Genomic DNA, 14,680 nt, shown 5'->3' on the forward strand with positions numbered 1-14,680 from the left:
GATCACAAAGGAGGTGAGCACTGTTGTTTGCCACCGGTGTTAGAGCAGTTTCTTCCTGTTGAAAACTAGATGAAAGGTTCTGAAAATCATAATGGTATAAAATTGGAAAGCACTTCTGAAGAGGAGCCATTTGCTGCCCCAGATAAGATAATTGCAATGTTTGGGTGTATGTATCAGTGGGCAGCTGCTGACCTTTCTGTAAAAGTCGATAATCCAAGGAACAAGTGGTAGGTCCAATAGTGAAAGTGTTTGCATGTCTGTCCAAATGACAGATGTGATCTGAATGTCATGGAAAGGCTTGAGAAATGATCACAAGGTCTACCCTTGAATATTCAGTCAAAGGTCAATACCCACTAAGTTCTTAATATAACAAAACTGGCCAACAATCCAGCAAACTCATAATACATAATTTTATTCAGCAACAACAAAGAATGGATCTTTCTACTGTTGGACAGAGGCCACCTCCATTCACTATTTAAAAAATGAGCCTAAGAAGAGGCACAGCTAGAGAAGCGCTTTTAGAAAGCATCTCTTTGCTTTCACTACCTGATTACGTCCTTCTTCAGAAAATACAAAAACTCGAGGGCTCATCAATGCTTTCTAGATGAGCATGGCCAATAACTTGCCTTCTTGGAGCCAACAAACAAATTCAGGATTGATTCCCCTTTATATTAGTTTTCATATCAGTGCAATACTGTTAACTCAAAGAATGGCCTCTTCATCAGTACTTATGTGACTGGAAAGTCACCAAAATGAGACAAAGTGTACAGAGTCAAAGAGTTCGTTTTAACTTCTGAGGAACTGGTCTTTGAGATTAAAGTACTCTTGAGGAAATGGCCCTTCGGAGTCAACTGCTTTCCGGTGCTACCCTTTTTCCTTGCAGAACAGTACAAAAAATTCATGATAAGCATTTCCGAGATTTGTTAATGCTCTGCATAAGAGAAAATACAACAAACCAAGGCCAGCAAACATGGTAGCAAGCTGGGTTGGTTATCTGAGCTAGATGGCTTGATATGCTTTACACCAACTACCAAGACATGGATCGACTCCTTATACCTACACGGAGTGATGCTAAGAACTTTTCTGATCTACAATCAAAACACAACATTCCCTCTTCATATTTTTGAGAGAGAGAGAAAAAAAATCTATTAAATTCCAAAACAGTAACTACTATGACATTCCACACTCACCACTGACAGATTAGGATGGTTTAAGTTTGAAAGAAATTATTAATTGATTATATTCTTCAAATAACCTTTCTAACAGTAGATGATAGTCTAATGATTTGAAATGCGCAGATAGCTCCTGTTCTGACAATGTTAGCAGTAAGTCTCCCTAAGAGCTGCCCAAAGCACACTTACAGACAGGAAGATGAGCCCTGACCCCTCTAGAGTGGATGCAGCAGGGACTGTTTGCCAACTATGCCATCATCTGTCATAGTAAAACTCTGCTCCTAGGGTTCTACGAACAGCACTGCAGGAGAGATGGTGAGACAAAGAAACGTAAAAATTCCGTGTCGTTCATTTTGAAAGAAAAAAAACAAAACTCAAAAAACCTGAGGGAATTAAAAAGATGAAATCACAGACTGCATTTCTTGGCCACGGGGAAAGGAAAAGAGGACTAGCAAAAATAAATATGGATATGGACACACAATGTTTAGATGTGGCTGTGAAGAGTCTGGGAGTTTTCTCTTGAAGTGTTTCACAGATGGGAAGTTCCCAGAAGGCCAATGGGAGAGGTCTGAACGCCCTTCAAGCTTGTTACACACTATTTTCAGGCTGATACTCAATAGTATTTTGGCTAATTTTGTTAAGTTCAAGCTTCAGCTGCAGATGCCACATCACAAGGCTGTACTAATTCCTTCTCCCTCCCTCTGTGTCTTAATAAGAAAACGGCAGAATTTCCAAGCTCAAGTGCTTGATTCTTAATAGGCTATCGGTATTATTTTTAAGAGTTTGTTATTTTTATATTCTTAAATTTCCACATAGTATTTTTATAATTTTATTTTGGTTCCCCTCTCTCTTTTTATTTTTCTTTAAACCACTGCACCAGAATGTGTTTTGACCATGTTCCAAACTGAAACACATACAAAAATTTCTGAAGCATTCCAATAATTGTAAACTGGGCTGTGCTGCCCAGGCAGGAACTCTGCTTCTCTCTCTCTTTCTCTCTCTTAAACAAAAAGTATTTCCACTGAAAATAAAGAGAAAAAGGTCTTTCTGCAACGTTCAGAAGCAGTGAAATAGGACACTTCAGTTTCATATGTAACAGTCAACGTGAAAATAGTCTCAATTTTGACAATCTGCACTAGGAAAACTATAAAATATATTATAGCAATTGAGTAAATTGTTGCCTTTACTTATTAAAAAAATCTCCTAAATTTATTTTTAGAATTGCTCAGCTTCTGCCCTGCAACCCTCAGTTTTTCCAGCTACCTTATTATTATATCATCATTTTCCAGATCTATTATTATTGTATTTACACAGAAGTTAAAGTGTGTGCATGTGATAGAAAATTATGTAGACAAAGTCCCTGGTTATGTAGAAAATTACAATACAAACTCTATTATTTTCAGAGGAAATCAGCTCACAATCTAAAGACCATGCTCTTGTAAATAGTCTATACATTACTAAATAATAGGGCTTACTATCATTGTCTGGATCTCACAAATGACTCTGCAAAGAAAAAACAGAGCCCCATTGATTCACATGCATGGAGTCCAAGAGTCCACTCTGGCAGTCTCTTTGTGATTAACATCAAGACCACAGAAAACCCACATTAGCTCATGTTATTATTATATTTACCATCACACCATAAAATATGAGAACTGAAGCGATATTTACAACCCACTTAATTATTACAATTGTTGCTCCTCATTGATTATTACAGTTCCTCTTCCCTCACATTTTCTTCTCTGTTCCTTTTCCATTTTAACCCAGAAGTCTATTTAGCCACGTTTGGCTTACAGTCAATTACGCCTCCTTGTTTCATGCTGCTGCTTTGTGGCTTTCAGAAACTGGGAGATGCATATATTTACTGCAAAACAACTTCAGTTCAAGTAAAACAGCAGAGCCAATACTAGATGGTTTAAATTTTCTAACATCAGTGTCACATCAAAATCCACATTCCCAGCTACATCTGAGTTGAGTGCCCCTTTTTCAGCAAAAAATCCCTCTGTAGCAATGTCAGTCTCTTCCCACATGCCATTTTAACCTAAGCACAGTTTTCACTCAAAACAATGCTGAAAGATAATGGTTATGTAAAAACCCGCAAAAATGTGTTAATAATAAATAAGCCAAAAGTCACATAAAACAAAAAGCTAAACACTGGATACAAGAGATAGAAGTCACATTTTTTCCATAAACATAATTTCAGTGCAAAAGCCCTTATTAGTAGGCTTGCCAGTCTGAAAAATAAACTCAGCGTTCAGATTATACGCACAGGATATTCTCATATGAAATCATGAACAGTGCATTTTTTATGCATTTCTGTGGAGAAACACCACTTCTGCTTTGAGACAGACTTGGGCATGAAGCATCTCTACTTTTTCTCTCACTGACTGCTGTCCTTTAGTTTAGCAGTTCAAAGTGTTAAAGTCTACTCTCTGCAGAGGTCTTCATAGCTCGAGTGGGACAGAAGCCTTTTACTTCCTTCTGCGTAGGGGTCAAATGAATTCACAATACTTGATTCATCGCACAGATCTGTAGAACAGAGGCCAGGCAGGTTGAATTTCCAGTAATTTGCACTACCTTGAATATTGGCCCCAAACTCTCATCAGCATTCAGCAACCAGAGCCCAAAAAGGTCTCTGTGTTTGGGGTACACTGACAATGCACTGTGCAGTGTCAAAAGTGCATTTTCCGATTTTGCTCAGAACTTGACAATAGCGGAATCATTTATCTCATTTCTGCTAACAGTAACTTCTCTCCCTCAAAACAAAAAGGACTGCACAAACTCTTAGGTGGACCAGAAACTCTGGTAGCACTGCAAGAGGGCATGTAATCTTGTTACCTATTAAACATACAATACCACAATAGAAATGGTATCTTTTAATTAACAGAAATGATTATTCCCTGCCTGACAACCCTCCAGCCTAAAAACCTGATTCCACAGCTCCTTGAACAGTCAACATGCACAAGGACATCCTACGCAGCAGACATGTTACAGAAGCTGATCCTGAATTACACATCTAAGAAGCCGTAGCTTACAGCAGCATAAAACTGTAGAGTTGATTTTTACGTTCTGACTCTGTTAATTATTGTATTTAATTATTTTTTTAAAATTCTACTATATTAAAATGTAGAGTCAGTGTCCAAATTAAAAACGAATGCCAAAAGGTTTAATGGTATAATATATGTACAAGTGAGCCTACCTCATAGTTTTTCATTGCTGTTTTGCAAATTTGGAATAGAACAGCCAAAAATTACCTTTTTCTGGTTTGGCAGACTGTTACAATTCTGAAGGCCACAACTTTGTATTATCATAGAATGGCTTGGGAAGGGACCTCAAGGATCATCAAGTTCCAGCCCCACTGCCACAGGCATGGCCACCAACCTGGACCTGGTACTAGACCAGATTGCCAAGGAACCCATCCAACCCGGGCTTGAATACCTCCAGGGATGGAGGAATTATGGCACATGAGATACCATCAAGAACAAATATGGAGGAGGAATTGTGGAGATTCAATCTGAAATACCAATATAATGTTGAATATTCATGGTTTAACTATCAAGTTGGAGCAGTGTCTGAGGTCCAGACACTGCCAAGCATTTAGGCACCTGGCTCTCTGTGAAAGCAGAGGATATTACATCCCTTTAAAAATCTGTTTCTTGATGCCATAAAGGGACGGAACTTACTGCACAGTAAGTTTCTGCAGTTTCTCAAAAATGGTAAAATTTTGAATTTATCTTATCTCTGAAATTTGCTCTACAATCACTGTATGACATCTTTGCATGTAGGTCTCCAGTTTGACGGATGTAATTATGTGGCTCAGCTATCCCCAATGAAATGCTATAATGCAGCTCTTTTATTAAATAAGAAAAGTAGACAGTAGACACATGCAATCATAAAAAGACTGAACAGGCTAATTTCCTGAAGTTTATTTCCTTTTTGTAACAAATATTTACTGTCAAATGTTTATTACTTCTACATTTAGATTTTTTTTAAATCCTTTATTGAATTAAAAATACCACATTACCATTGGCTAAAAGAGGAGACAGCTACATTTGCCAATAATTTCTACAGCTAATGCCAATGACTAGTGCCAATTTTTTTTCTTGGTTCATATTTTTGTAGACAGCTTTGAGACTTACAATACAGGCATTCTGCAGATGAAGCATGAGAAACACAAAGGTGAAAAGAAAAAAGCCTTTTAAGGTCTAGAAATTTAAGATGATAATTTCCTCAAAAGAACTAATTTCATTGCCTTCAAACTCCACTTCATAGCATAACAGGATGAAGTTATTTATGTAAATTTATAGCATGTGCCATAATTGATCCAAGCTTTACAGCATGAATGTTAACTGCAATGAACATCTGATAGAGAAAAATAAATACTCCTAAGTGTTTGTAAGCTCTTTTGAATTAGCAGAAGTTTTACAAGGCTTTTCTTTAGAAACTACTAAGGGTTTAGCAAACATCTTTTTCTGAGGTGAGATTCTAATGCACTGATGGAAGGAAAGAACACAGCTTTTAATGTGTTCTAAGTCAAGTCAAGTAACATGACAGGTTAAAAATCATGGGAGGCACAATTACCTGCTGTCTGTATCTTGCAGAGAAGAACAGTACCTGTTGGTTTGTTATCCTGGCAAGAAACTTGTTCCTGAAACAATTCAAGACTGTAATAGCAGGCATGCATGAGCAATGCTGACCACCTACCAGTAGGCTGACATTCTTTGTAGGTATTGGCCAATCCAGAAACAGGATGTGTTAGGTTTTTTTTCAGTCGCAACAAGGAAAATAGCAAATATCTGTTCCAACACTATTCAAGCTTTGTGACACCCACACAAGTGGAAAAACTATCCTGGGTAGCTCTGGGATTTTCTTTACAGACCTAAATTCTAACATTTTCCTTCTAGTATGGTAGTCCCAGTGGTCTGCATTTTCCTTATGGATCTGGAAAATCAAATCTCTCCAGATTCTTTTCTTATTGTTCTAAATTATCTTGCTTCCAAATCCAAAACAAATAAAACAACAAATTTGAAACTAAGACCACATTCCCAGGATTTGCACATTTTCAACCGTTTTAGTCATTTGGCACTTAGAAACGTCAGTTATCACTGATTATTATTTTCACTGTTAGAAATGATTTCAGATCTTGGGATTGTTTAGAATGGTACTAAAGGACAATTTACAAGTGGCTAGTTAATGACAGCAAGAAACCTGACTCTATGCCTGTCTAGGATGGACTGCTCCCAGCTGACACTGGTTACATGATACAGGGCTTCATGACTTCCTTCTGGATGTTTCTAAGGACATGATGGAATTAAGCCTTTCTCCCTATTTGAAGTGAGATGCAGACAAGCTCTGTCGAGAATACAAGACATCTAATTACATATAAGACTTTAAAAAGAGCTTAGATATCTAAATAGAGAAATTTATACTAAAGAAGAAAGACAGAAAAATCAGTTAGAAAAGTCAGACTGCCTCATCTCAAATATGACTTGCTTCTAGAAACACCGAAAATCACTGTTTCTATTATGCTGCCCAGCCATATGATACTAGCCATGTCATATCCAAAGTCTGATTAAACATTATTTTGCTTAGAAAACACATAGGAAGGGGCCTAATTCTACACAGACATTTAATGGACACCATAAACAATGCAGTCATTATTATTTCATTTGTAAGGAATCAGAGTCAGCTTATAAGGACATTGCAACAGTGTACAGGTGAGGTCTACTGAAAGATCCACGCAGACATCTAGTAGGCAAGCTTTCCTGTGAGAAGATACTTTCATCTCAGCTGAATGACTAGGAAAACAATCTCTGCTGAGCTCTTCAGAGAAACAGCATTGAAAGGGAACAGTGCCTAAATTAAGAATGAGTAAAAACAAAAGTTCTTCTGCGTCTGCTGTGGGACATTAACAAGACAGATATGAAGAAAAGGAGTGCAGAATTATGTATGTGCTGTTGACGTGAAAACCAATGGAAGTTTGTCTACTGATTTTGCAGCAGTAGTGCTAAACAATCTGAAAATCACACTACAATTCCGAGGAAGATACAAACCCCTTCACTTCTTCAACATTTAACAGCTATATTTCTAGATCCCACCTCATTTCCAGATATGTTGCATGAGCTCTTACCTCCATATTTTTACAGAAGGTAGCATTGGTCCCAAAGAGGATCTGGCACTGTTCATCGGCACTGTAGTGCATTCCCGGCAACTTGTGAGGGAGCCGCACTGCATATTGGCTTCGGGGGTCTGTTACTAGCAAACAGGTGCTGACCTTGGACCTGTGGAGTGAGATAATTAAACATGCCTTTAAGGGAAAGCACCTTTGAACTGCAATGTTTGATCTCTGCTGTAGAGCAGCTCTTGTCCTGTCTTTAACAGGGAATCTGATGACCTCGTGTGAGATGGTGATGTCTTTCCCAATATTGTTCTGGAAACTGAATCATTAAGCTTATGGATAGAAAGGTTCTTGAGAACTCATCCTCCATTTCAGGCCCTGAAGCAGAATACACTGTATTCACATCATTCTGTGTAAATATTTGTCTGAAATCTGATGCAGAATCAATTCTGCCCTTAGGTTATCTATCCCAGTAGCTTTACAAGCCTTACACAGATTGCTAGAAAGACTTCTGTCAAGTCTCACCTGAATCCCTCTAGCTGAATTTTAAGCCTTTGGTTTCTTATCTATCGCAAACATAAAGGAAAGATTTTTATCCTTGTCTTCAAAACAATTTTTTACAAACCAGAATATCTTTGTGGCATCTTCCTTCTGTCAGGGACCACATTGAGTTCAGACGCAACTTCTTTTACAACTGTATGCTTTAATGTAAAAACAGATATCTCATTTTCTCTCATTATTTTCCTGTCACTAACACCTCTAATCCTAATTTCCCATGCTGAACCCATTCCTAGCAATAATGGCATTAGCTGCTTTCAGAGTTAAACTGTTCGTGTAAGACCACAATGAAAGAGTACAGTGCAATCCTTACTTTAGGAAGTTTTCAAGGTCATCGCGACTGCATGAAGACCAGGAGAGGTCACTGGGGTTCCTGCCCTTGACCCATTCTCCAGACATAATATGAGACCTCCCTGCACAGGGAGGATGATCGTCATCATGGCTCATTCCCATGCTGTTTAATTAAAACAAAACAAGAAAAACGTCTATCAAGTTATCGTGTAGGACATTTCCAAATAATACAGAAATATTCACCTAATGGTGGAGCATGTTTCATGAATAAACTACAGAATTGTTTATACTTGTAATAATAGTATATGTATTTATTTATAAAAAATTAAACTATACATAGCAGGTTCCTTCAATTTATCCTTAACTTCACCCAGGTTTTAGTATTTGTTTGCTAGCAGTTTTTAAAAGTCCTTTGCATAGATTTTCCTACCAGAAATTATAACTACCTGTTGGTTCATGAAGAGTGAACCTGGATGTAACAGATCTGAAGGATATCTGCTAGAACACCAAAGATGTTCAAAGATGACCAAACTCTGAAGTGTTGAGTTTCTGTTTAGATCACATGATCTCCACTAGCCTCTCTGGCCCAAATTATTCTGTGACTCTGTAACAGCTCTAACAGCAAAGCTCAGGTAGGAGCCTTAATCAGAATCAAGCTCCCATTTTTGCAAGCATTGTCCAAACAAGCACATAGTCTGCCCCATACCAGAGAAGAAAATGTAACCTACTCAGCAAAACAAGCCATCTAAACAAACAATATAAATGGTGTAGTATAAGTATACTGGGAGGAACTCAAATACATTCAGTGAGAATTTTGATAAGTGTTCTAAAATAGATAAATCTTACTTTAAAAGTTCTCTCCACCCTACCACCCCTCGGGATGTCTACCATTGGCTGCTACTGTAAATCACTGTTCAGAGGAGCCTCACTCTACTGTCCTTCTAGGAAGGTGAATCTCCTCTGGATCAGGTGAGCCTTCAGCAACAGCTCCAATGGCAGCAGAGAAGGGATAAATGATGTCTGCAAGTTCATCTACTCCATCAGTGTCGGAAGTCCTAAATGGCAGTTTTGCACTCAGCTTATTGCATCATGCTGCCCAGACGCAAAAGAAAGCGAAGGATTTTCCATCCTACTTTGAAACGATCATTAAAATTATTTTTGAAGTTATAGAGAATAATAACATTTTGAGATGTTAACATCTTTCCTTTGATTCCAATGTGAAGTGGAAAATGGTTTTCAGACAAAAAGTGTCTCGTTTGGCCCAGGTCACATTTTAGCAAAGTAACAGCCACCAGTGTTGGGCCAAAAACACAGATTAACAGGAACTCTGTAGGTCTCCAACCTGCTGGACTGAGCAAGCCAGAAGCAGTCCCTTAAAAAATGGTATTGGACGCTTCGATATATGTTATTTCACAAAGGCTCCTGTTTGCTTTCTGACTACACTCTTGGCTTTGCTTCTTTCCATTTTTGGGACTCAACTGTTCAAGGTCTAAACACAACATACATTTCTAGTTGCAATGAACCAAAACCAGCTTCAGCAGCTTGATAATTATGGCTTAGATTAAACCACCACTTATGCTATTTTTAGCTTAAAGTGAAGATTATATAGCAGAGTCTATTATTCTAGGTTTATCTCCAGGGACATTATTATTTCTAGCAAAACTACATTTAACAATGTTTAGACACAGAGGTTCACAGTTATGCTTGCTTTTAAACCTTTGAACACAGCAGTAACATTAACATTGAGCACATTTTGTTTGATGCACGCAGGAATAATTTAACAGTCTATTAGTAACTCTGACTTCAAAACAGCAAAGAGTGAAATTCCTGCTCTGTTGAAGTGAATGGGAGTTTTGCCATTAACTTCAACGTAGCATGCATTTCACTCCAAATATTTTGCTCGTGTTGCTTCTATGGACAGAGAAATATCTTCACATGCAAGGAAGAAAGTTCCAGCAGTATTCCTGCAATGCAAATAAGCCCATCTAAAGCCTGTATTAATGAACATGAGGAAGGGGAGAGCTGAACACTATGAAGCAAGTCAGGTAAATCTGCTGGAAGTCCTCCAGAGGAAAGTTTGCCTGCCTAAAGATGCCAGATTAGAAGGCTTGCAATCACATTGCAATTGTGTTAATATTTCTAATGGAAACAAAGCAGGATTCCAAGGTTTCTGTCAGCTTGCCCACCTTGTGACTGCCACACTGTTGAGGACTGAGTTTACATCCCCTAGATTTCTGCTCTGAGAGCGTTTCTGGGATGGGACTCAGCAGTGCACACTCCCATTCTGGCAGGTCCATAAGAATGGCTCTAAGATTAGAAGGTTAAAATGGCACTACATAATCTTGGAGGCCCCCTGTGCTGTTCAATTCATTAGAATCCTTTTTACCAAGGGCAGAAAACACATGCTACATAATGTCCTTCACATTGCAAAGCCAGCACAGACATTAGAAATGAGCAGGACTTAATGTCACTTTGTGCTCTTACTACCACAATCATTAATTCCAATCTATGCAGTCAAAGTTTGGCCTTTGGTTCACCAAAGGTTCTCTGAAGCTGGTGCTCAATTCCAGGACACTACTCTCTGTCAGAGCCTGCACAGCAATTAGAGTTGGGTCAGCATGTCAGAATTACACTCTGTGTCTGAGCTGGCCAACTTCTTGTGTAACTCTTTTTAGCTAAATGCAATTAAGACGTTTGTTTTCCCACAGCAATACTAAATAAATGGACTGGCTTTGTTTATTTTGGTCATTAGCAAAGTTTCTCCTCTAGACAGTAAATGTAACTATACTGTTCTGTTTACCCTTGGTACTTTTTCCAATGCTTCCTGTTATTTCTTAAAAGCCTGAGCCAAAGCCCACCAAACCCTGTGGAATGCTTTCTATTGCCTTCAGTGCACAGTGTATTGCACCTCCGAGTTCTTAGGCCATGTATAGAAATCTTCATCAGAACCACTATGACTCTCAACAGGATTCCTATTAAAAGCCCCACATCTGAGTTTAAGAACAATGCCAAAGGCTGAGGGAAACTGATTTAAAATATGCTTTAAATTTTTTAAACAGCTGCACATTTGCGGCTGGTAACAGACCACTTGAAAAACCCCAAGGTTTACTGTCACACTCTCCCCTTCTGGTAGGGAGAGGTTATAAAGCAGGGGGAAGGCATGGAAGTTTGATAGGAAACATCATCAACCGTAAAACAAATGCTTTTCTTCAAGCAGAAAGAGGCTGGCAAGGTAAATAATGAAGTATGATAAAGAGAAACCTTAAAAAAAAAAACACACCCAGAAGTGGAAATACCATGAACTACTACAGTCCCTCTGTTTCAAATAAGCACTTCAGCTGGCTGTTAATAAGAGACTCTCCAAAGCCTCTCTGCAAAAGCCAAACCTTTCCATTGGTCTGCACTGAGCCCAGGGTGAGTCAGATGCTGATTCACTTTAGAAATGAGTGGCAATCAGGACTAGTAAAGCTACCCAAGGTGACCTTGCTGTCATTGTAGCAGTTTGTTAAACTTGTGCATGACACGCAATTGCTCTCCACACAATTAGCAGTAATGCCAAAGTCACCCTTTCTCTGAAGGACAGTGAAAGACGATGATCAGCTGTCAATACAGAGAAAAAGACAGTGGTCTGCCTCTCATGACTACTGACAGTGTAATCCAAGGGTTTCTATATCTCAAGGGCCAACTCACAAACTGCTCTCATAGCATAAGCACAGCAAGACATCCAAAAGGAAGGGCTCCTTGGATCCACTTGCCCCATACACCAACATGGACTCTAAGAATCAAGCAAAGGTCTTGCTACAAAAATATATCAGAGTGGCATGGGAGAAGGCAGGTTTTCACATTCTTGGCTGATCCTTGTATATTGGAAAGCATGTTTTCTCTACCAGTATTTATAACAGGAGGCCCTCAGCCCTTTTCTAAAGCATTCTATTTTTGCAAAGCAGCAGTGCTGTAAGAGCTATATGCAGTACCAGAAGCTGCGTGTTACAGCAAGGTAGGTCACTACTGACCTTCTCAAGAGAGCACAGGGGGAAAAGTCACTTCCTGTGACTCACCTTGTCCTAACTCACCCAGAGGTGATCGAGCACCAGGATTTGGGGCAAATTTCTGCATAAACCCCACACAAAATGCACAGGGAGGGCAAACAGAACAACATCCTCACTTAGTATGAAAGAGAAAGAGGAACTGTAACTTAACATGCTCTGGCATCTCAGCGTGGGCAAGATGAGAATACCAAATGGAAAGCCTGCTATTTACATGCTGTGGGCACAAATCCCACTTCTATCCATATGGAGAACAAAATTCCTCCCCTTTCCCACTCCCTATTGGGTCTCCATGAATGGTTGAGATGGAAATTCCATCTCCAAACTGCATCCAATTTCAGCTATAAAGGAAGATGCTGGAATGGAAGGTTATACAAGGTGCACGAGAACACTAAGCATGAATATTAAACACAAATCAGTGTAGATCACTAAGCAGAGAATATATGTCAACAGTTCTCAGCAGCTACTGACTTGGGCTGGATTTGAACCAACAACTTAGAAGTGGGAGACAGTATATCACATAATCAAGCTTGTGAGTCGTCCAGTCCCAAATCAAGTTCAATGTTAGGAATTTTTATTAACGTTTGAAATTGAAGCTGCGTCACTGGAAAGATGCCTACTTCTGAACTGGTTCAACATGTTTAACATTTCAATACAAAATGCTGATATCTTGCAAGTTACGAGGCTTCCAACGAGTTGAGAATAACAGGCAGAAGTGAGGCATAACGGAGGCAGAATTGAAACAGAGTTGCTCATTAGAGGTGAAATTATAATAGGAGGCGCAATGCACAATGGGGACAGGAAGTTTAAAGTAAGATCAACCTGAGAAGGTGATGCATCTGTGAAGTAAATGAAGAGATGCAAAGACAGCCAGAGGAGTCAGAAGGGAGTCCAAGTGAGGCTTGGATGGAGGACAAACTAACAAATGCTGGGGAAACACGCTGGGGTGAGTTGTGCTGGGAAACAGGCACTGAAATAGCTTGCATAACCTTCTTACACAAACAGCGGTCACTAGGTCTGTTGGCTTAATGGAAAACAGACTTTTTCACCTTGTGCTTTTCAAACACAAACATGGTCATTTAAATATAACTCAACTATTTCAGAGGCTGTCAGGAGGTTCTCTGGTGAGCTGAGATGAAGAGGGGAAGACAACTCTACTTAAAACATTTGAAGTATTCAAAGACATTTATTACGTACACAATGTTATCCACTTGAGGATGGGTGCTATTGTTTTACTTATCAGAAGAAACAACATTTTAAGGGAGTTATGACTAATAGACTCTTACAGTCATAAGCAAGTCTATTCACTCTCTAAGGATGAAGTAACCAGACATTTTCAATAGTTATCTAATCAAATAAACAAGAAGTCAACAACAGTGAGTGAGAACACTTGAATGCCTATAGTGAAAAGCAGCGTGGAAAGCAGTGGTTTATTCAGCTGCATGACAGATCCAGCCCTTTATGATATGGTTTTGATTTAAAAGTAATTATTTCTTCTGCCACAGAATCCGTATGGCAGTAAGTATGAGCTTGTGAAGCAAGGGACATACAGCACACACGGGAGACTAACACAGCAGGCACAGGCCCACAGCACTATGCTCACCCAAGCACTTCATCTGAAAGCCTGCTGCCCCAGTGGTTCTGGATACTGGTAACAGAGCTGGCCAAATCCCACTGACATCAGTGGCAGCCCTTTCAGTTGGTTTGATGGAAGTTAGACTAGAGCAATGAAGAGAAAAGTGAATCATCTTATGATCACTTCTCCAGCAATAACATCACTTGCCTACACTATTAACTACTTTTTCCAATGGACATTAGCTCAGGTTTCTCTCTTGAGATTCCTTGGTGAGGTAAAGGCTTTAACATCGAATGGTCCAGTTTGATCATGCTGATGTAGAAAGGAACAGAGTTGAGCACAAGCAATGGACGTGTAGAAAAGGCTCATGAAATGAATCCAATCAGAGGAATACAGTCCAGCATCACACAGCAATTACTGCCCAGGGCTAAATGTACTCCTTTTCTACACTTACATCCTCTGAAGAGGATCAGGAGCTCATCACACTTACAGTAACAGTTTCACAGTCTTTTATGAGCTCATGACAGTTCACAAAGATTTCCTACCCAGCCTTTCTTTTTGGCACTATGGGCCTCATCATCATCATCTTACAGCATGTACATTTCTACACCCTTTGCATCCCCAGAGGGCTATCCCATCTTCACAACAGTCATTCAACCATATGATGGGCATTTCTACTTCTTTTCCTTGCCAGCAATGCACAGAGACAACAGCAGCACCACTAACAGTCACGGACTGTTATAACAGTCTGAAGACTTCTGAAGGGGTGAATGCTATACCAAAATCCACTCATCGCACCATACATCAAAGTGACTGCTGACTGGAAAAGCTAAACAATAAAGCTTTTCTCAAGCTACTTGTCATGATCACTGCTGAGCTATGAACCTAAAGCAGGAATAAAGTTATTTGAGGGTCAAAG

At 39.3% G+C, this 14,680-nt stretch overlaps 1 protein-coding gene across 3 annotated transcripts in view; it reads right to left on the reverse strand.

Annotated features, from left to right (window-relative positions):
* ADAMTS17 (ADAM metallopeptidase with thrombospondin type 1 motif 17) overlaps nt 1-14,680 on the reverse strand; it is a 145,209-nt gene that overhangs the window by 69,752 nt on the left and 60,777 nt on the right. For all 3 annotated transcript variants that reach the window (XM_015873158.2, XM_015873159.2, XM_032446811.1), the window contains 2 exons: nt 8,162-8,302; nt 7,303-7,453 (listed from right to left, as the gene is read on the reverse strand). In XM_015873158.2, coding sequence (XP_015728644.2) covers nt 7,303-7,453; nt 8,162-8,302 — 292 coding nt within the window. The remainder of the gene's footprint in view (nt 1-7,302; nt 7,454-8,161; nt 8,303-14,680) is intronic.

Source organism: Coturnix japonica, chromosome 10, assembly GCF_001577835.2.
Source record: "Coturnix japonica isolate 7356 chromosome 10, Coturnix japonica 2.1, whole genome shotgun sequence".
Lineage (NCBI taxonomy): Eukaryota > Metazoa > Chordata > Aves > Galliformes > Phasianidae > Coturnix > Coturnix japonica.